Raw genomic sequence first — 22494 nt, forward strand, 5'->3', positions numbered from 1 at the left:
TTAAGAGAACATTAAAAGACTTCAGCTTCTATCAGCATCCATTAGTGCAGACCCTAGTTCTGTAGAGTCCCATGGATACCACTAGCAGATGCCAATGCAGGACTGTTGCCTAAAGATGCACAGTTAAGTACTCAAGTTAGGCCCTGTTAGTGTTAAGTTGCATGCACACTTTTCATTGCCCCTTCTATGCATGCAGCTTTATGAAAGACTTTAAATGTTACATGTGCTTTCAGATACCTTAGATAAGTTATAGTGTGGACATACCCTTAAGTTATGCCGACATAGCCTATGTTGCTTGGGGGTAGAAGTGGGGTAAATAAATCACTCCTCTGAGCAACATAATTTACAACATAAGCATTGGTGTTGATAGCACTATATCAACAGGAGAGCTCTCTCCCATTGGCATAGAGCAGCTACATTAGAGAGCTTACATAGCTGCATCAGTGCAGGAGTGCCCCTGTGAACTCTCTAATGTAACTGTATCCTTAGACTAATTTTGTCATCCTGCTGCGTGACATACGTTAACAACTAATTGTCAGGGTTAGGAAGAAATTCCCCATGGACCTATACCATCCTCTGAAGAATGTTAGCACTGGTCACTTTTAGACAAGCTGAACTAGACAGATGGTCTGAACTCGTATGGTAATTTCTGTGCTCACACTGTACAAGGAGAACCTTCTACCTATAATCTCCAGTATAGACTTTACAGCTGTAATATCTCCATCCATGTACTTTACTTCTCTGTGCCTAGGTGTTAGGCTTCACAATGAGGTATTCCTACTGTCCATAAGTAGGTGTTCCATACTGTCCAGGCCTGTTCTGAGCCTAGGCTTAGGACACCCTTCAGGGAAAAAACCTTCCAGAATTCTCTGTCTCCAAAACTGTGCTGATGGAAGAGTCCAGGGCTCCCTTTGCAGAGGAGTTTTCCATATGATTTAAAAATCTTTTGTAAAATAAACTTGTTTGTTGGCTTCAAGGTTTTCTCAAAACCACTAAACCCAACGTTTTCTTTTGGCTTTCTGAGGAGCGTTTCAAGGGCAGCAGCTTCCCATCCAACTCAGAGATTGCAAACAGAGAAAAGGGGAGGCAAAACAGCAACAAATATGCCCAATTCTTACCCCACCACCACCCCTGGCAGGGCTCTGGGGGTAAAGGTGAGGTATCCAACTGACATGTTGGTAAGGAAAGATGATGCAGTAGGCAGCAGGGCAACAAGACCAGGAGCCAGGAGTATGTGACTATGGGTAAGTTGGTTTTTTCCCTAAATTTTTCTCATTACCCTCACTGTTAAAATATGGCACTTTATTTCTTGTCAGAATTTGTCTAGCTTCCACTTATGCCTTGTTGGATCTTCTTATATCTTTTCTCTGTTAGACTGAAAGCCCAAGATTAAAATTTTGTTCCCCATATAGGCACATATAAAATCGGGATCAAATCACACTTAAACCTTTGCTTTAAAAAGCTAAATTGAGTGATCTCTTTGAGCATGAGCCTTTCATAAGGCATGTTTTCCAATCTTTTAGTCAATCTTGTGGCTTCTGTCTGAACCAGCTCCAATTTACCAACATTCCAGTGCCAAATACAGAGGTAATATAACTTCCCTATTCCTACTTGAGATTCCCCATTTATACATCCAAAGATTGCATTAGCCTGCGTCACACTAGGTGCTCCTGTTCAGCTGCTTATCCATCAAAATTTTCAATCTTTTTCAGTGTGTCTCCTTCCCAGGACAGAGATCCCCTTTTCTGTAAGCATGGCCTACATTCTTTGCTTTTATATGTAAACATTTGGCTGTATGAAAACACAGTGTCTACCTGCGCCCAGCTTACCAAGTGATCCAGCTCACTGCATCAGTGACATGTCCTCCTCATTGGTTAACACTCTCCCATTTTTGTGTTATCTTCAAATGTTATCAAAGTTTTCATCCAAGTCACTGATAAAAATATGAAATAGCATAAGGCCGAGAATGGATCTCTGTGGAAGTCCACTAGAAACACACAGGCTTGATGATGATGATTCCCCATTTATCATTACGTTTTGTGACCTGAGATAAGGTGGGTGAGGTAATATCTTCTACTGGACCAACTTCTGTTGGAGACACACAAGCTTTCACACTACACAGAGCTCTTCTTCAGGTTTGGGAAGCTTATTCAGAGTTGCAGCAAATCAAGATATAAAATCTTGGTCCAGACTGTATTATTATAATCTCTTGGTGAACACATTTTAATGTTCTTCAGCAGCCACCTAATGATGTGGTCTGAAAAACTAGTCAGTCGCTATCTATACAGAAGTACGCGTTCGCTTAAAAATATATACAAACTTAATTATAGGCCATATTCACAGAGAATTTGCTTCTAACACCCCCACACCCCTGCCCACTCTGGCCTCTGTGTACCATTTTTTTTTTGCTGCTTCCTGATGACCCTGGGCATAGGATGCATGCTAGAGTGGACCTGAGGGCAGAGGATGGGGTGGTGGGGATGTTGTTGGGCTGTAACTCACACCATTGCAGTCATTCTTTCTTGCACTGCAAGCTGTAGGCAGCCTTGGGGAGGGTACTGTAACTTAAAGCAGCCTGTCCTCACAGTGGCTTAAGTTACACCAGAAGATGATGTGGCCCTTGCAGAACCCATAATTAGGAAGGCACAAAAGTAGCTCTAAAACCCCTTTGCCCTCCTCTCCTTGGGCTACCCCCCTTTGAGACACAGCACAGAACCTCAGCCAAAGACACAATGCCTCAATCTACCAAAAATAAAACACTTTCCCTCTCCTGCTATCCCAGTTTCCTCACAGGAAAAGCTTGTGAGAACAGATAGGCTTTGGAACATGCCCTGAAGCCCAGTGAATCTGGACTCCTTTGGAGCAGGAGGGATAAGTAGTTTTCAGAACTGAGGCTTCCTCAACTGGGAATCTCCAGTACTATCCCCTCCCATTTAAATCTAGAGGATGTTTGTTTGATCAATCCATCTGATTGCAATCATCAGAGTATCATATGAGGATAGCAACAGGTCCCTATGGCAGCCAAACAGTCAAAACACTTTGGGCCTCATAGGTCAAAGGCAGTTCCTTAAAACATCACCTGGAAACGAACTGGAAGCCAATGCTGACTACAGCTTACAAGCTTAACATGCTCTCTACAGAAAGCACTGTGAAAATGTGTGGCCTCCTCCTGGGTGCTCCCATGTAGCTTCAGGACAGCCCTGCAAATGGCCCCTTACCTCAGTTTCCCTTTTGGATAATCTAAAGGTCTCTATGCCAGCATGTCCTCAAGTTTATCAACATAATGAAAGATTGCAAAAGTCCATAACCAAAAGTTCCACAACATAATCAAATCTCCTCCCAGTGCATGTAGTCTTTTCTAGTCCATCAACAGAGAACGTACCAAATGCCAGTGTCTTCCACCATGCCTGGACTCTTACTCAGTCCGCCTCTATCCCTCTGCCAAGACTGCTGCCCTGAGCCCTTCCTTCTGGAATACAATGCTGCTCTTCCCAACAGGAGCTCATGCAGCCTCTCTGCTAGGCACCTCCTATTATTCCTCTCGGGCACAGCTCACCACCAAGGACATGCCAGCAAGTAAGGCCCACTGCTGCTCCCCCTGCCTTCAACCCTCTCCTGCCCTTGGCTCCAGGTCTCCAGCCTGGAGCCAGCAGGCATCTCCTGTGGCTCCACCTGTCTTTAGTCCTCCCACCCTGGCTCTCTTGCTTTGCTGCCCTTTCCCAGGAACCATCTCTCTGTGATCACTCTGATCTCCTGTTCTGTCTCCTCTGAGTCAGTTTGTGGTCTCCTGACTGACTCTCCAGGCCTCTTACAGCTTCCTGCTGCTGTCCTGCTCTTTTAATTGGCCCAGATATGGAGTACCTAGAGTGGAACAGGAGAACTGAGTCCAGTTTCCTTGAAGGGACCAGCTACTCTGAAAGAACTGCCATATTCTATACTAGCTCCAGGTTCCAAATGGTCTTAAGGTGTAGTCCCATCTAACGTGCATTCTGTCATTAAATTGGAAGGTGACAAAGATCTGGACCACTGTGCTAAGGTCCCCATTTCCAAAGTAAAACGTTGTTACCTAGTAGTTAAGTGCAGATGAGGACAAGCATTCTATTCCTATGATGCTATAGGCAGTATCCAGCAGCAAATGAACAGCCAACAGACCCCATAAGTTGTAAACCTGAGTATCAAAGAAACTCCTCACTCAAGGTAGCTAATTTTCCATAGCTTATTTTCTGACACCATAACATTGACAACAGAATAAATATTTATTCACTACATTTACAACAGTTGACTATAAAAGCATAAAACAAATATAAATATAAATCCACACATCTTACATTAAAGTGCATTTACTAAAAAGCAGGGACAAAAAGTGATCTTACTTGTGTGAAACTGACATGCATGCTCCCCTCCCAACACAAATAAAACAGACACAAAAATTCTGCACTTACAATTTTTGTAGCGTACAAGAGCTTTGTTCTTCTGGAAACCCTCCATCACCACAGCCTGGCCTTAAACTAAAGCTGCTTTTTGGGAAATAAAAAAGGCATATGCTTGAGTGCGATGGAGGTTTGTTTCTTTTAGAAAGAATTCACATACACTCTACAAGAGTGGGATGGTTTTGTTTGTTGCTTCGATAGGGTTTAATATATATTAACATTATTGACAGTTAGGATTTTCCAGTCCTAGATGCTAGACATCCCTCATTCTCAGCTCTAGGAGAGCTGGCTAATTTACTAGCAGCTAATGTTGATTCTGTTGCTACAGTATTTATAAGAAGGAAAAACAAGGCTCCTGCTCACTATTTTAAAGGACTGTTGCATTATTTAAAGATGTTTGGTTCAATTGGTTTTCTTGTATTGCCTCCAAGTGGATACATTATGTTATGTTTTTATTTAGAACTAGAATTAAAAGTAATTAATACTTGCTGTTGCATAGGAGGTGGCAATGCAGCCTTGGTAACTCCTCACTTCACCTTGAAAAATATAGAATGTAACTGGCCGCTGCTCCTCCACTTTACTTTGGGTTTGCATAGGTTAGGTTTGTGTGCACATGCACACACACAAACCTATGTAGATACACTATATTTCTTGCATAAGGAAATAATTGAAGGGCCCAAGATCAAGACAAAATCCAATCTAAAATATTTAACCATAATCTCTATTGTAAACAATATACAGAAGGTACAAAGGTGAAAAAAAACCTTAAATTATAATGTACTGTATATTGTACACCAAAAGAGCAAGTTTTTTTCTATTCCTCATTATTTTCAAAGAAAGCAATGTAAACTCCTTTACTTCTACAATATTGCACTTAGATTTTGCATCTGTATATTCAGACGGTTTTCCCCCATAAACCAGTTAAATATGTTCCCAAACCATAGAGCCAGAGAAATTATAATTGTTCAAATATTTTGGGATGCAAAAAAGAAGTATTGGTTTCTCTGAAATTTGTGAGTTAAAAAAATATATTATTTTTCAAAGTATAAGATGTGCTAGTCTGCAAGACCCTGTCTCCTATGCCCTTAAGATTTGCTAATCATGGAATGTTATAAAAATACATCGTGAATATATGGTGGGCTACTGAATTCAATCACATAAAGGTTACATAAGTTGACCACATTGAGGTCTTGTGCTACTATTGAGGCACTGTGCCCCCCCAGTGAAGTAGTTAAGGGCTACACCTCATGTTCCAACTTTAAAAAGTTGGACCTATAGCATGTGGAAGTTAAAACAGAAGTAGCATTTCAGAGTAAGTGTTTTTATAAAGAGATTTATTGTCAATTTATAGTAAATATAATACTGGGTTAGTTTTTCAAGATGTAATGGCTCTAAGGGACCATTTTCCCCTTTCCCATGTCTTGACAAAGCCCTGGCTGGGTTGATTTAATGGGTGTTGGTCCTGCTTTGAGCAGGGGATTGAACTAGACCTCCTAAGGTCTCTTCCAACCCTAATATTCTGTGATTCTCAACCAGGGATACATGTGCCCCTGAGGGTCCACAGAGGTCTAGATATTTGCCTAGTTTTACAACAGACTACATAAAAAGCACTAGCGAAGTCAGAACAAACTAAAATTTCATACAGACAATGACATGTTTATACTGGGCAATATACTATACACCAAAATGTAAGTAAAATATTTATATTCCAATTGCTTTATTTTACAATTATATGGTAAAAATGAGACCGTAACCAGTTTTTCAGTAATAGTGTGCGGTGACAGTTTTGTATTTTTATGTCTGATTTTGTAAGCAAGTAGTTTTTAAGTGAAGGGTAACTTGGGGGTATGCGAGACAAATCAGATGCGTGAAAGGGGTACAATAGTCTGGAAAGGTTGAGAGTCACTGATCTAGGTTGTCCTCCTGTATAGCTTGACAAAGCCCTGGCTGGGATGATTTAGTTGGGGATTGGTCCTGCTTTGAGCAGGGGGTTGGACTGGATGACCTCCTGAGGTCCCTTCCAACTCTGATATTCTACGATAGCAAAGGCCACCACCACCACCCAGCAACTGCCCACTAAACGCAGCTGAAATGAGACACAAAAGTGTTACAACCCACAAGAGACTAGACTTGTGTGCATATGGGCACATACTCTGCAGCTTCTCTTTTCCCCAACACTATTTTCATAATATATTTGAAGGATTCTCTTTATTCATATTAAAAAAAAAAGTGTTCTGCATAAGGCTATGCTTTAGTCATGGGTATCTTTAGTACAAATCATGGACAGTTCACAGGCAATAAAGAAAAATTTACAGCCCATGACCTGTTCATGACTTATACACATGACTAAATCTTGGGGAGCAGGCACTGCTAGAAGGAGAGCTTGGGGGCGGGGGGGTGGCGGCTGCTGCTGCTGGCGGGGGTGGAGACGGGGACCCAGGGGGAGGACCCGCTGTAGGGAGGTGTCTCAGGGGGCTGTTGCTCAGTGTTCTGACAGTGGCTGCTTCACTGCTCACATGGTCCCCAGGGCCAGCTCCACTGGCTGCTGCTCAGGTGGTCCCCAGGGCCAGCTGCCCGGGGCAGTCCAAGCAGTGGCTGGCCCTAGGACCACCTGAGTGCCTGGTTGTGGAGCTGTTTCAGCAGTGGCTGGTGTGGCTGTCTCCAGGGCTACCTGAGCAGCAGACCCTGGAGCTAACTGCTTGAGCAGCCCTAGGGTGAGCCACACTGGCCGCTGCAGAAGTCACAGGGGTCATGGAAAAATCACAGATTCCATTACTTCTATGACCAACACAGAACGTTGCTTCTTTGTTTAATAAGAGCTGAAACACTAGAGGCCACTGTCCAAAACACTGACCTGTATGGTAAGAATAGCTAAGAGGAAGCCATGCCATGTGGTCTGAGGAGTTTCCTGGGACTTTTATAGCAAATGCAGGGTCTAGAGCATTGATTGGTGGAGCTGTGTGTGTGTGTCTATTTGGGGTGTTTTTAGCGCAAGAGGAGTACACACCAAACAGCAGGTCCCAGGGCAAAAAAGCCAAGGACAGAGACAGAACAAGCTCCGGGAGTGTGGTATTCAGAAAAGCTAAGGCCAAGTTTACACTGTAGTAACTATATCAACATAGCTATGGTGCGCTAGCCATGCTGGCATAACCCTATAGCATAGCTACAGTGACAAAAAGTCCCCCTCTCTCCACTGTAGGAGCACCACCTCCCTGAGCAACCATAGCTAGACTGACAGAAGAACTGTTTTGTCAACCTAGATGCTTCTATAGTAGGAGGTTAGGCTGGCATAACTATGTTGCTCAGGGAAGTGGATATCTCCCCACCTCCCAAAGTGACATAGCCATGTTGACCTAAATTTTAAGAGTAGACCAGGCCAGAGAGAGAGTGCTTTTGGGCTAAGTGATTGGAAATGTGGCTTAGACTTGTAAGCAGGGACATTGTCTCTTATTGTTTGAGTCCTGCTTCATTTAAGGAAACAGGACTTTGTACATTCTTTGTAAATAAAAGATTGCATCAAGTGAACCACCTGACTCCATCACCAATTTTGGCTCTGAATTGAAATAACCTGCTAGACTCCAAATTTTTAATTGAACCAATCAGGTCAAAAAGGGGTGTAATTCAGGCATAGGGCCAAATCCTGCTCACCTTACTTATTCAATTAGTTCTATTAAAGTCAGTGAGACTATATACAGGGATGATATCAGATAGATTTTTCCCCTAACAGCATTACAGAATGAAAAGAGTAACTCAGGGAGATACTCTTAATTAATTTTCAGTGCTCTGCTTCTTCACATACCCTAAATACTAGTAAAGTCAGCATATTGCTGTACAAAAGTGAGGAGTCAATCTCATGCTGACATCTAATAGCACAGGACGTAACAGCTGCTAAAGTTGTGAGACTTTTCAACCAATTTCAGAAGCAGATGCCTGCATGTGTCAGCACAATAGTTACAGCAGTGCACATAGGCTGTAAAGAAAACAAGGTAAGCCTATGTAAGGATTAATACTGCTTGTTTCATTTTCTTTAGGTGCTATTTAGGAATAGCAGTTATGTGATTTGTTAAGAACAGGGTCTCTGAGTGCCTTTCAGTGTACAGTATTTATAATAAAAATCCCAATTAATAAAATTGAGTTTAGCTAAAATTCAGAAATACTTTGTTTTAAGTAAATGTAATAGATATTATTCTTATTATCCAACTTAGATTAGGGCTGAGCCAAAGGAAAAAAAAAAAATCTAAAAAACAGTAAAAGTAAGATGTTTCAAAAACCTACTGGAGACCAATAAGTTCCTGAGAATTCCCCCCCCCCGCCCCATATCACATTCTTTCTCCTTGAGAAAGAACACAGAAAGGGAAGTTACATTTAATTGCACCACAAAAACACAATTAATTTCACCCCACTGAATGAAAATGTTCATATAATTCCTCTCTAATACAAAATATATTTCCTTCCAAGTGAGAATTTTCTGGTGATGCATAGCAGGATTTCTACATGTGGTTACAAAGGCTGCTTAGTTTACTTAAAATGTTATACAAGCAGAGCTCCACATCTCACTGATAAATCCAGTTTTAGGTGAAAAGAATTCCTAACAAAGCTTCCAAACAGTGATTTGATTAGCTGATTGGCCCCCAGTTGGTCAAGCAGATGGCCCAGCCCTAAACTAGTTCAGTTTCTAAAATAAATAGTGTTGAAATTCTTTCACTCTTCCCTAAATGCTTTGCCACTCATCCTGTGTCACTCACACACACGTTTCTGGGTTAGTTACAACTTCCCCATTTTTTTCAGGTTCATCTTTCAGAAATTGTTCTACTTCAATAGAGTCCACCTTGGCATCTTCAGGTGTTTTGTCTTCGGATTTGTTTAACTCTTCTCTTTCTGCTGCCTCCTCTTTTGTTTGTGGCTCTTCTGATTTTTTCTTAACACAGAAGAAGTTTCCTAAAGCCAGTACAAGGGCTGAAGTAACAACTTCAACTCCAGCAATAATAAAAACAAACATATACCTGCCTGTTGCATCCAAGAGTTTGCCTGAAAGACAAAATTCACAGGTAATTAACAAAAATGCTTCTCTTATAATGAAGTTAATGAGATTAGTTTTGTTTAAAAAAAGAAATTTCCAAAGGATTCTTGAAGTGAAAAATCTTACAGGAATACTGGCATTTTGAGGTAAGATTTGCAAAAGTGCCTACAATTTGGGAACATAGGCCCTACTGAAAGTCTGTTCCCAAATCACTTAGGTGCTTATGAAAAATTTACCCTTGAAGTCCAGTTAATTTTTAAAATGAGTCAAAATATTGTCACATACATTATGTGCCCTTGGGTTCCTGGCTAATATCGGTCATTTTACAGTTGCACTTTCCTGTTTTTTAAAATGTTTCTTCCCCTCCCCAGTTTTGTGTCAAAGACCCACATTAACAAAAGGGGATAACTGCCAAGCTAACTATGGTGTGAGGTGGGGTGAGGGTGTGTGAAACTGACTGTATACAATGTGCTGTCAAATGGACAAGGTAAGCAAATTGGAAAAAAAAATAGCCAATTTCTTTCAATTCTATTAATCTTACATAACAGTTTATAACAAAAGACCAAAAAAAAAAAAAAAAGTGATTTATAAAGGATCTGATTTTGCATCCTTGCCTTCACCATGCTTCTCTGTTTGCACATGAAATTTTCCAGGCCCATTGTTTACATTTAGAAATTTATGTACCTGATTGCACTTGTGAATCACAGAACTGGAAGGGACCGCCAGAGGTCCTCTAATCTTGTCCCCTGCACTCAAGGCAGGACTAAGTATTCTAGACCACCCCTGACAGGTGTTTGTCCAACCTGCTCTTAAAAATTCCCAATGACGGAGATTCCACAGCCTCCCTTGGCAATTTATTCCAGTGCTTAACCACAGTTAGGAAGCTTTTCCTAATATCCAACCTAAACTGCCCTTGCTGCAATTTAAGCCCATTGCTTCTTGTCCTATCCTCAGAGGTTAAGAACAATTTTTTCCTTCCTCCTCCTCGTAACCACCTTTTATGTACTTGAAAACTGTTATGTCCCCTCTCAGCCTTCTCTTCTCCAGACTAAACAAACCCAATTTTTTTCCCCCAGTCTTCCCTCATAGGTCATGTTTTCTAGACCTTTAATCGTTTTTGTTGCTCTTCTCTGGACTTTCTCCCATTTGTCCACATCCTTCCTGAAATGTGGCACCCAGAACTGGACACAATACTCCAGTTGAGGCCTAATCAGCGCGGAGTAGAGCAGAAGAATTACTTCTCGTGTCTTGCTTACTACACTCCAGGATGACGTTTGCTTTTTTTTTTTGCAACAGCATTAGTTTGAGATCCACTGAGTTTGAGATTTAGTTTGAGATCCACTATGACCCCCAGATCCCTTTCTGCAGTACTCTTCCAAGGCAGTCATTTCCCATTTTGTATGTGTGCAACTGATTGTTCCTTCCTAAGTGGAGTACTTTGTATTTGTCCCTACTGAATTTCATCCAATTTACATCAGACCATTTCTCCAGATCATTTTGAATTTTAAACCTATCGTCCAATGCACTTGAAACCCCTCCCAGCTTGATATTGGCTGCAAACTTTAAGTGTACTCTCTATGCCATTGTCTAAATCATTGCTGAAGATATTGAACAGAACTAGACCCAGAACTGATCCCTGCGGGACCCCACTCATTATGCCCTTCCAGCATGACTGAACCACTGATAACTACTCTCCGGGAACGATTTTCCCACCAGTTATGCACCCACCTTACAGTAGCTACATCTAGGTTATATTTCCCTAGTTTGTTTATGAGAAGGTCATGCAAGACAGCATCAAAAGCCTTACTAAAGTCAAGCTATACCATGTCTACCACTTCCCCATCCACAAGGCTTGTTACCCTGTCAAAGAAAGCTATCAGGTTGGTTTGACATGATTTGTTCTTGACAAATCCGTGCTGACTGTTATTTATCAACTTATCATCTAGGTGTTTGCAAACTGATTGCTTAATTATCTGCTCTATTATCTTTCTGGGTACAAACTTAAGGACAACCCGGAGAATTACAGACCAGTCAGCTTATTTCCCTTTTTATAGATTGGCACTATATTTCCAGTCTTCTGGAATGTCTCCTGTCTTCCATGACTTTTCAAAGATAATTGCTAATGGCTCAGATATCTCCTAAGTTAGCTCCTTGAGTATTCTAGGATGCATTTCATCAGGTCCTGGTGATTTGAAGACATCTAACTTGTTTCAGTAATCATAATCTTATACATCCGTGTGTCAGAAGCTGTTCCTACAATTATGTGGCTCCAATATGTAGGCACAAACAGGGAGAACACTGGCTTTTAAAAATATGCTTCAAAAATTTGTAGATGCTTGTGTTTTTATAGTAAATGCATTTTTAAGGCATTTAACAGAAATAACTTTTGTTGTCATCAAACATAAATATACTTTTTGGGAGAGTATTTTAACACTTTTTCAGCTTATAGAATAGGGTTTAGGAATGCTCTCATTATGTCAACTTTAAAATCTAATGAATTGCTTAAAATGTCCTGAAACTTGCAAAGCAACACACACAAAACAATCATAATAAGCTGGGATAGAGCTGACCATGATACAAGGCAACTATTGATAACTTTCAAAATAAACTATTTGCATGGGCAAATAAAGACTGTACTACTTATTCCTGCCTCTTTTCACTCCTGATAGCATTTTCCCTTCCACCCAGGTGCTGCATTTCATATGCATTTAGATTGCACTTTCACTTAGTAAGCAGAATCTGGAGCACAGAACTGACTCACAGTTCAGCTTCTTAATTCAATTAAATTCAGGTGGACTCAGGGTAGGAGTATTATTGAAGTGGTGACTGGGCCCTCAGCTGCTTGGAAAGGTTTTCTGGTTTTACGAGAGACTAAATTAAAGAATAGATACTCTTTCTTCCCCACTCCCCAAAAACAAAAACACCTTACAAATAAAATAATTTTAGAGGGAGGTTATGTTGCATGAAGTCACCACCATATTTTTTTTTTTCAAAAATTAATATGTCACGGTCACTTAATTTGCAGGACTGTGCAGAGCACTCTGCATAGGCTTGTAGAGGAGTCGGGGGTGAGGGGGAGAAGAGAGAAGAAAAGATGGATGGAGAACATTAGACATAAAAGGATAATGCAACGTGGGGCTGGAGTACCTTCCTCAAACAGAGCACCTTCATGGGGAGAATCTTTGAATCTGACTCAGTTTTGGCCTCAACAACATTCTGTGACATTGAGTTCCACTGTCTAATTAAGTGTTATGTGAAAAAATAAGTTTCCTTTGATCAGTTTTGAATTTTCCACTTCTCACTTCCTTTTAATTTCTCTTTGTTCTTGTATGATGAGATAGGGAGAACAGAAGCTCTCAATCTACCTTCTCTATGTAATTCATTATTTTATATACTTTTACCACATCAGCTCTTATTGTCTCCTTTCTGAGGGAACAATCCCAATTTTTTCAATCCCTCTTTATGAGAGTTTTTTTCATGACACCAATTATTCACCTCATGTAGTTTTCCTCCTCCTTCAAATCCCCTATGGGGAGGTAGAACTGTTCTATTAGGTTTTTAAGTAGGGAGAGAGATTTCAGAGATGGACCTGAACAAACCCCCAAAACCAAACGGTTCTGAACTTTAGAGAAAGTTGTGAACTTTCTGGCTTAGGCCCATCTCTGATTCTAATAGCAATAAGTCATGTGATTATATGCATCGTTAAATCAATGGTGTTTACTTCTTGGGTGACTGATGTTACTTGGCTTTCTATTTCTTGCCTCACAACACATAAAGTAGGCACCACTGGTTGACCACCACAAATGGTGTTAACTCAATTGAATGGAATATTTACCTGCTGATGGTGGACCAATTAGAACAGCTACAGCTTCAGCCAGAAGCACCAAGCCAATGGCACTGGAAAACTTCTGAGTACCAACAATAGCCATGAGAACTTCAAACTGAAGAGCGCCTACCATTCCATAGGAAATGCCAAAGAAAATGCAGAAGACTGCCAAGCCACCATAATTGTTAGACATGGAACCCAGGAGATCTGTAAAACCATTAAAAATCATAGCAAAACTAAAGAGATAGACACAGCGTGGTCTGACCCATTTCAGACCAGCTACCACTCCACAAATAGGCCGGGCAAAGATATCAACGAATCCAAGAATGCTCAGAAGAAAAGCTGATTTGGTGTCTGGATATCCCAAATCCTTGGCATAGCTCACCACAAAGACTGGAGGCACAAAGAGGCCCAGCACCATGATGGAGGCAGCCAGAGTGTAGATTAAAAAACCACCATCTTTAAAGACACTGAAATCCAGAAGCTTTTTCTTGGTTTTCTTCTCAGTAAGTTCTTTAGCAACTTCAGATTTCTTAGGAGGCTCCAAAGGCCTCATTAATGCCCCACAAACACAGCAATTGAGCAGCATTCCGCCCAGTATAAGGAATCCCCCTCGCCAGCCATACTCATGTTGCAGTATTTGCCCCAGAGGAGAGAGGGTACAAAGAAACACAGGACTTCCAGCAGCAGCAAGCCCATTAGCTAAAGGGCGTCGTTTGTCAAAGTAGCGATTTAACATGATGAGCGATGGCTGGAAGTTGAGTGCCAGACCCAAACCTGAAACAGAGAGCACACACAAGTCAGGCCTCAGCTACAGTGTCTATATAAAAATCTCTACAGTTACAACATTCTTTGATTCACGAATAAGGACAGAAAAAGGTCAGGCTTTTCCTAAGTCAACTGGAAGAACGATTCCAGAATAATCAAAAACCATTAAAAATGTTCCATCATAATATTAGTCCTGCACGCAATGGCTTACACAACAGAAGGGTTAACATTTGTTAGAACTAATCTGACTAGTTCCTTCCAGGTTGAATTAGGCTTTTCAAAGAAGCCTATTTTTGGGGATCTAATGCTTTAGGTGTTTGCCATGGATACCAGTGCGGATATTGGAATTGGAGATGGAGCTAACTTGCATATTGTCAGTCACCCACACTTACTTACCTGTAATGACACCTGCAGTGAGATAGAGCTGAATGATGTTGGTACAGAAAGAAGCGGTCACCATCCCAAGTGAAGCAAAGAGCCCTCCAACCAGCATGACTGGACGACAGCCAAACCAATTGACACACACGCTACACAGGGGACCTGAGCAAGGGGAATGAGAATATGCTTGATACAGTAACCAGAACAATCATAACATTCATAAACCAGTCAGAGAACACTTCAATCTCTCTGGTCACGCAATTACAGACATGAAAGTTGTGATATTACAACAAAAAACTTCAAATCCAGACTCCAGCGAGAAACTGTTGAATTGGAATTCATTTGCAAATTTGATACAATTAACTTAGGCTTGAATAGAGACTGGGAGTAGCTAAGTCATTATGCAAGGTAACCTATTTCCCCTTGTTTTTTCCTACCCTTCCCCCCCCCCCCCCCCCGACGTTCTTGTTAAACCCTGGATTTCTGCTGGAAATGGCCCACCTTGATTATCATACACATTGTAAGGAGAGTGATCACTTTAGATAAGCTATTAGCAGCAGGAGAGTGGGGTGGGAGGAGGTATTTTTTCATGCTTTGTGTGTATATAAAAAGATCTTCTACACTTTCCACAGTATGCATCCGATGAAGTGAGCTGTAGCTCACGAAAGCTTATGCTCAAATAAATTGGTTAGTATCTAAGGTGCCACAAGTACTCCTTTTCTTTTTTCAGAACAATCCAATTTCTCTATTGATTTAATCTATAGATTTGCATTTCTTCCCTAAGCATGGGAAGAAATGCAAATCTATAGATTAAATCAATAGAGATATGCATGCTTAGCACTTTGCAGCTTCAGAGTGCTGTGCAACTATCTTCTTCTACTGAGGAGGATGAAAAGGAAGTTACATTATAGACATGGATGGATATACCCAGGGAACTGACAATTCATATGTTGCCCCATAATTAATTTTTTTCAAAATGCTTGTTTTGCATGCAGATTAACTGTGGGCACTTAAGATTCACATTGGGAAGCAAACAGACAAATAAGACCTTTCCTTCTAGACTACACGGTTTTAAAAATAGATACTATTTACCTGTTCCATAAAGCATAGCCAGTAGAATGGAGGAGATCCATGCTGTGTCACTGTATCCAACACCAAACTCCCGGATAAGCTCTTTAAAGAAGACACTAACGGCCTTTGGAAAGGCATAGGAAAATCCAGTGATGACAAAGCCTCCAAAGAGAACGGCCCAGCCCCAACCCCCGTCAGGGGCTTTGACACCAGATGGAGCATCATCAACTACCACAACTCCCATAGTGAGACTCAATGGGTTGCCTAAGAAATAATAAAAATACAGTTACTAGAATCCATAGATACATATTGGAATGATAATCCACTCAAGTTTATTCCACAGGAAGGAGCTGTTGTACATGTAGACACTTGAAACAGGTGAGAACATTTTAAGTATAGTGGCTGAAGACTTGGGAACAGAAAATCTGTAGCCATTGCACAGAAATGTAATTAGCTGGTAGAATTTTAAGTGGCTGTACATTATAGATCACCTGAAGTTAAAATAGAGAGGATTTCAGCCAAACCAATCATTTTATAGAAGAAAAACCTGAGAAATTGCAGCATTGCTTGGTTTCTCTTTACATATCATAAAGATGTTAGGCCCACTTGCTATACAGGAAACTCAGCTTTCCTTATGCTGTGAGGACTGTTTGTCAATGGTCTTATAAGACCTTAACAGCAATGAGGAGTCTGGTGGCACCTTAAAGGCTAACAGATTTATTTGGACATAAGCTTTTGTGGGTAAAAAAAAGCCCACTTCTTCTAGTCTTTAAGGTGCCACTGGACTCCTTGTTGTTTTTGTGGATACAGACTAACACGGCTACCCCTCTGATACTTACAAGACCTTGATGCTAGTGAGGAAGGGTGGTTCAGTGCTTAGGGCTATAGCCTAGTATTTGGGAGACCAGGGTTAAAGCCTCTGCTCTGCCACAGGCTTCCTGTGTGATCTTGGACAAGTCACTGTGCCTCACTTCCCCATCTGTAAAATGGGCATACTAGTACCTCACATGGATGTTGTTAGGGTAAATGCTTTATAAAGCTTTTGAGGCACTCAGATACAATAGTAATGGGTGGGGCGGCAGATAAATACAAATAGATTAGATAGACCGACCTATAGTGATGACACACCCGCAGGCAATTTTCAAAGAAAAAACAGTTTTAAATCATAGCAACCGTGATTCTGCAATAGGATTGTCTGTATGGATATTGCACTATTTTGGACTCTGGTCACAACTGGGAGCAGTGGTTCCTACCTCTAGTGACCCATGTACATAATAAACCAGACAACGTAAGTAACCATTTAAAAAGAAACAATATAGATTAAAAAGGATCAAGAACTGAGGGGCAAGAACAAAGGAAGAAACTGCCCCCACACACTCACCCCCCTTAGGTTGTGGGCCTGAGAAAGAGTGACAGGATGAACAGTGATACTGTCAACTGTGACAGAGAAGCATGGAGAGATTGAAAGGAGAGAGGGCCTGTGGGTTAGGTACTAGGCTGACACTCAGGAGCTCTGGATTCAGTTCTTGATTCTGCCAGACCTTGGGCAGGTCACTTAGAGACTTGAGGTACAGAGTGTTTATCTGTGAAGTGCAGATGATAATACTGTAGCCAACCAGGCCTTGGAGTGGTCAGGCCTAGTGGTTGAAATGAGCATTTTCCCTGCTGGTTACAGCTGGATCCAGGGTGAGTAGAGTCCAGGAATGAGCCAAGGGTCAGCGTTACAGGCATAGAAGCCAAATGTCAGCCGGAAGGTCAACCAGAAGCATAAGCCAGAGACAGAGCTGGGGATTGAAACCAGAAGTCAGAAGCGGAAGGGAATAGGGACTGGAACAGGGACTAGTAGCAAGTTGAAGCTGGATTGGAAGCAGGTTGGAGCAGGGCTGGAACAAACAAGTGCAGCTGCAGGCATAGTACACACTGAACAAGCTGCTGATCTTTATTTGTGTCACATCAGCTTCATCATGCAAGGCTATGACATCCACTTGCTTCAGTCATTTTTAGCTAAGGTTTTTTTTGTTCTTTATTATATCCTTTCCACTCAGGCTAGTATCCTTAAGGACATGCAGTGTGGCTTTTTTGTACTATTCCATTTCCCGGACAGTCTCACTAATCCCTTTAGGAAAAAATCAAACTGCAGAAGCAGAACATTGTGCAACACTATCAGAACCCACAGTATTTCAGGACTAAAGTACAACCATTGTAAGTGAAGGACACTTAAAGCAGGGATCTCAAACTCAAGTCACCATGAGGGCCACCTGAGGACTAGTACGTTGGCCCAAGGGCTGCATCACTGAAACCTTTTCATACAACGATACAAAAGTATAGTAAAATAAAATAATATAGTATGCTATTAAAAGTCAATGTATTAACTTTTAAAAAAGTGTAATGAGAAGCGGGGTTTTAATAAACTATAAAATACTCAGTACTGCACTTCACTCAAATGACAAAACACGCATTTACTTTTAGAATTACTTCGGTTAAAGGCCACCCCCTGCCCCACTCCCACTCCACCCCTTCCATGAGGCCCTGCCCCAGCCCTGCCTCTTCCCAGCCCCCATTCCAACCCCTTCCCCAAAGTCCCTGCCCCAACTCTGCCCCCTCCCTGCCCCTATTCCAATCCCTGCCCCGGCCCCACCTCTTCTCCGCCTCCTCCTCTGAGCACTCCATGTCCCTGCTCCTCCCCACTCCCCCCCCGGAAAGTCCTAAGCACCACCAAACAGCTGTTTGGCAGCAGGAAGTACTGGGAGGTAGGCGGAGGAGCAGCGCGCTCGGTGGGCCGGGGGGAGGGGAGCCTGGCTGCTAGTGGAGTTGGCACCTATGGTGGGCCACAGGAAATAACTCCACAGGCCGTGTGTTTGAGACCCCTGTAATAAAAGTTTGCCTAGTGATGCTGTCTCCCTCCTTAGTTATGGTTGTGATAAGGAATTTTGCTTAAATAGGAAAAAAAACAAATAGATAATTCAGTCCCTCTGCCCATACTCTGCAGAATTCTACCCTCCTCCCTCATACATTGGGTTTAATCACTGGAAAGGGGGACAGACTTTTTGTGGGAGCCTCTTGCTAGAATACTTGTGGTACCTCAGTGGTTCATTAAATTAATTAGAATGCATTAGTGCCCATTTAAGGTTTGTTTTGGTTTTGGTTTTTTTGGGTCACAAATAGATTTCCATTCAGGTGAACTGTCAGAATCCCCACTGTCAAGGGAAAGTCCCTCTAAAACTATATTTATCTTATTATATGGTATTATTACATTATATGGACCTGCTTGGGGTAAGTGGCATACGATCTTACATAATATTTGGCACGAGTGCTCAAAATATGGCATGAGGGCCTAACAAAATAAGTTATGCCAGCAAATTATCCTGAAGACACAATAACCCTCTTAACCAAAATTTGTCATAATTTTAATGTTAAATGTCAGATAAGCTACAATGTATACTATCAGCATCATTGCACTTCACAAAATTCAAGATAACAAAGCTAAAGATGGAAACTAGCTCAGCCTGAGGAAGTGTTCAGACTCCTGCATTTAGTATCATGCTAAAACAATACATTGAAACTTTCTAGCCCTAAATAGCTTTCCCATAGAAGGAGTTTTGTGTGTGTGTGTGTGTGTGTGTGTGTGTGTGGTGTCACAGGGCAAGTTATTCTTTTAAAGGCAGGCATAGGTCCAGCCCATCCTATTCTGACTCTTTAAGGACATGCAGTGTAGCTGTACATGTGTTAGTCGCAGTATATTAGAGAGACGAGGTGGGTGAGGTAACATCTTTTATTGGCCCCTGGTTTCTTTAAGGACAGGCATTCTGGGACTTGTAGTTGCATGAAGAGTCATATGACAGAAGTCTATAAAAAAGGGAAGGGGAGGGTAGGAAAGGAAAAGGAAAGAGGGGCAGGGCTATTATGCTCCACTCAGCATGAGGGAGACCCAAGTAAGAAACCCATAGAAGGGAGCTGATGGAGAAGGCTCTTGAGGAAACCTGTCTGGAAGAACATTGAGGAAAGGGTTGGGGAGGAGGCCTAGAAGGATGGCAAGCAAGTGCTTTGGAGATAAGTGAAGCAGGAATTATTTTTTGGGTGGAGTGGACAGCAGCTACAGAGCCTAAAATAGAGGGAGGGTTGCCAACCGTCATGATTTTATTGAGAGTCATGTGATAGCTAGTGTTTTTCTTAAAGCCACAGTTCTGGGAATCAAATGAATGTCAGAATCTCAACTTTTAATTTCAAAAAGTAAGTTTATAGCTTTCATAATTGCAGAGAGAAGCTTGAAAACAAAAAGCTTAACAGCTCAAAACCCAGAAGGCAAATAAAACCCAACTTTAAAAAAAAATCTCTCTTGATTTTGGGGCCTAATGTATGATTTTTGAAAGCTATAGATTATACACCATACAGAAGAGGTGTGGAAATGCCTCCAGCCATGGTAGAGCATGATGGAGCTTAAAAAGAGGAAGCCTTAGACCAGAGGGAGAGACCGAATGAAGTAGTGTTACACTCCAGGAAAATGGAGAAGATAAGGCCCCACCCCCAAAGGGAGTTCTGTGACTAAATGAATATACTGGGTGGAAAACAGATTTATATTTGTTCAGACTTTTGCTACCCCAGAAGGGGTGCACTACTTATTTGGACATATCACCCAAAAAAAAAAAAAAATTGCCAACCCACCAAATCACCCTACCATGCAAAGGACATCTGAAGTGGTGAAGGAATCTGCATGCCAGAGAGATAAGATTCCCATTACTAAGCAATACTTCTGTTCTCTTATGAAATATCAGACAGTGATTTTTGATGCATTATGTACTTGGCTCACCATGCCTTATTCCTGATAAATGCACTTCAAAACCAGAGTGTGTTGACATAGCTATCTTTTTGGTGCAGATTTGCTGTCTAGACAGCTGCATGCTGAATACATGATCATTCTTAGTCTGAAATGAGTGTCCTTTCTATGACATTTAGACTAGCACTCTGCTACTTAGAAGAAAGAGTTTCACATTCACGTTCCAGAAATAAATCTGGCAGTGATCATCACTGATCTATTTCACAGGTCTGTTCTTTAAGGGAAAAGCTAGCACCACGGGTTTTTTTTGTTCTCTCCCCCCCATTCCTTTTTTGGAAGTTCAATTGCAACAAATACTTGGTGTTCAGGAAGTTGTGGATCTAGAACCTAAAACCAGAATACAACCAACAGGCTGTGAAGCATAAAACCCCAAGAAAGTAAATGTACTTTAAAACATGGAGGCCAATATTTTTAAAGGTACAGTATGTGCTTCCTCAGTACCTTTTGAATGTTTAGTCACTTCTATTTAGAAAATAAGGGCCTGATCCTGCAAACAAACACTTAAACTAAAACTTAAACACAGTAGTACAAATTCAGCACATTTATCTTACACACTTAACTTTGAAATTTTGGGATGGAATTTCCACCTGGAATATAAACTGAAAAATTAAATCATTTGCGGAAGAAAGAAAACAAAATGCCTTGTAGTGAGAGGCTTAAAGGATTCAATCAGTTTATTTTATCAGAAAAAGATTGATACATTACTTGATAACAGTGTATAAGTACCTGCATGGGTAATAAAGGGCTCTCTAATCTAGAAGAGAAAGGCAGAACAAGGCATTAAATATAACCACACACTGAGAAATCAGTCTATCTCGTGTCCAAAAAAGTTCCTGAGATACTAGTATACCAAAGATGTATGTCACTCAGGGGCATGCACAATGGGGGGCAAGCAGGGGCACACTCCCTCCCCCCCCCCCCCCCCCGCAATAATCAGTGGGGGCCCAGAACTCCTCCAGGGGAGAGCCAGCACCTCCAGCCCAGAGCCCCTTCAAAAGCAATGAAATTTAAATTCCGGTGCATGCCCAGCTTCCTAACTGGGGTACATATAGTCTCTTCACTCATGTTGACTTTACTGAGAATTAATTTTGCACAGCAAGTTAAAATTCATTAATGTATTTAAACTTGTTGGTTTAATACATTTTGCTACATAAAACTATACACCATTTTGTTGCAGTAAATATGTTGCCATTCATTTATTTTGTCATAAGATTAGGTGATTTGGAATATTTCATTCATCATACATGTTTTTCCAAAATATTCTTCTTGACCAAATAGCCAAAGTTGGATTGTATTTCCAGTACATCTGCTAGATCGGGGTGGGCAAACTTTTTGGCCTGAGGGCCACATCGGGGTTGTGAAACTATACGGCGAGCCGGATAGGGAAGGCTGTGCCTCCCCAAACAGCCTGGGCCCCACCCCCATCCACCGCCTCCCACTTCCTACCCCTGACTGCCCCCCTCAGAACCTCAGACCCATCCAACCCCCGCCCGCTCCTTGTCCCCTAACTGCCCCCTCCCGGGACCCCCTGCCCCTAACTCCCTCCCCCCCCCAGGTCCCCACCCCTTATCCAATCACCCCTGCTCCTTATCCACACCCGCACCTCCTGACAGGCCCCCCGGGACTCCCAGGCCTATCCAACCGCTCCCTGTCCCCTGACAGGCTGCCTGAGACTCCCACACGTATCCAACAGCCCCTGACTGCTCCCCCCAGAACCTCCACCCCATCCAACTGCTGCCTGCTCCCTGTTCTTTGACTGCCCCCTGGAACTCCCTGCCCCTTAATCCAACCCCCCCACTCCCTGCCCCCTTACCATTCCACTCAGAGTGGCAGGACTGGCAGCTGCACTGCCCAACCGGAGCCTGCCATGCTGCCCGGCAGGAGCTCACAGCCTGGCCGCCCAGAGCGCTGGCGGCATGGAGAGCTGAGGCTGCGGGGGAGGAGGGACAGCAGGGGAGGGGCCAGGGCCTAGCCTCCCCAGCCGGGAGCTCAAGGTGGGAGTTGTTTCCATCATGACATTTTTACAGGAATTCAAGTTTAATTTCTGTCATTCGTAACAGACTTTCTATCTTCTCTCCCTCCCCAATGTGCTGTAGATCTGGATACCCAATTTAAAACAAAAAACAAAAACACAAACAACTTTTCCTATCACAGACAGGTCACTACT

The 22494-nt window shown here is 42.0% G+C and overlaps 1 protein-coding gene across 1 annotated transcript in view; it reads right to left on the reverse strand.

The window, feature by feature from the left end:
- Positions 1–8813: 8813 nt before the first annotated feature.
- Positions 8814–22494, reverse strand: part of SLC16A3 (solute carrier family 16 member 3) — a 33218-nt gene continuing 19537 nt past the window's right edge. Inside the window, exons 2-5 of the mRNA XM_077833194.1 lie at positions 15515–15757; positions 14441–14584; positions 13286–14053; positions 8814–9458 (exon numbers count right to left, since the gene is read on the reverse strand). Of these exons, the coding sequence (XP_077689320.1) occupies positions 9172–9458; positions 13286–14053; positions 14441–14584; positions 15515–15737 (1422 nt within the window). The 5' untranslated portion in view covers positions 15738–15757 and the 3' untranslated portion in view covers positions 8814–9171. The remainder of the gene's footprint in view (positions 9459–13285; positions 14054–14440; positions 14585–15514; positions 15758–22494) is intronic.

Source organism: Eretmochelys imbricata, chromosome 14 (assembly GCF_965152235.1).
Source record: "Eretmochelys imbricata isolate rEreImb1 chromosome 14, rEreImb1.hap1, whole genome shotgun sequence".
NCBI lineage: Eukaryota > Metazoa > Chordata > Testudines > Cheloniidae > Eretmochelys > Eretmochelys imbricata.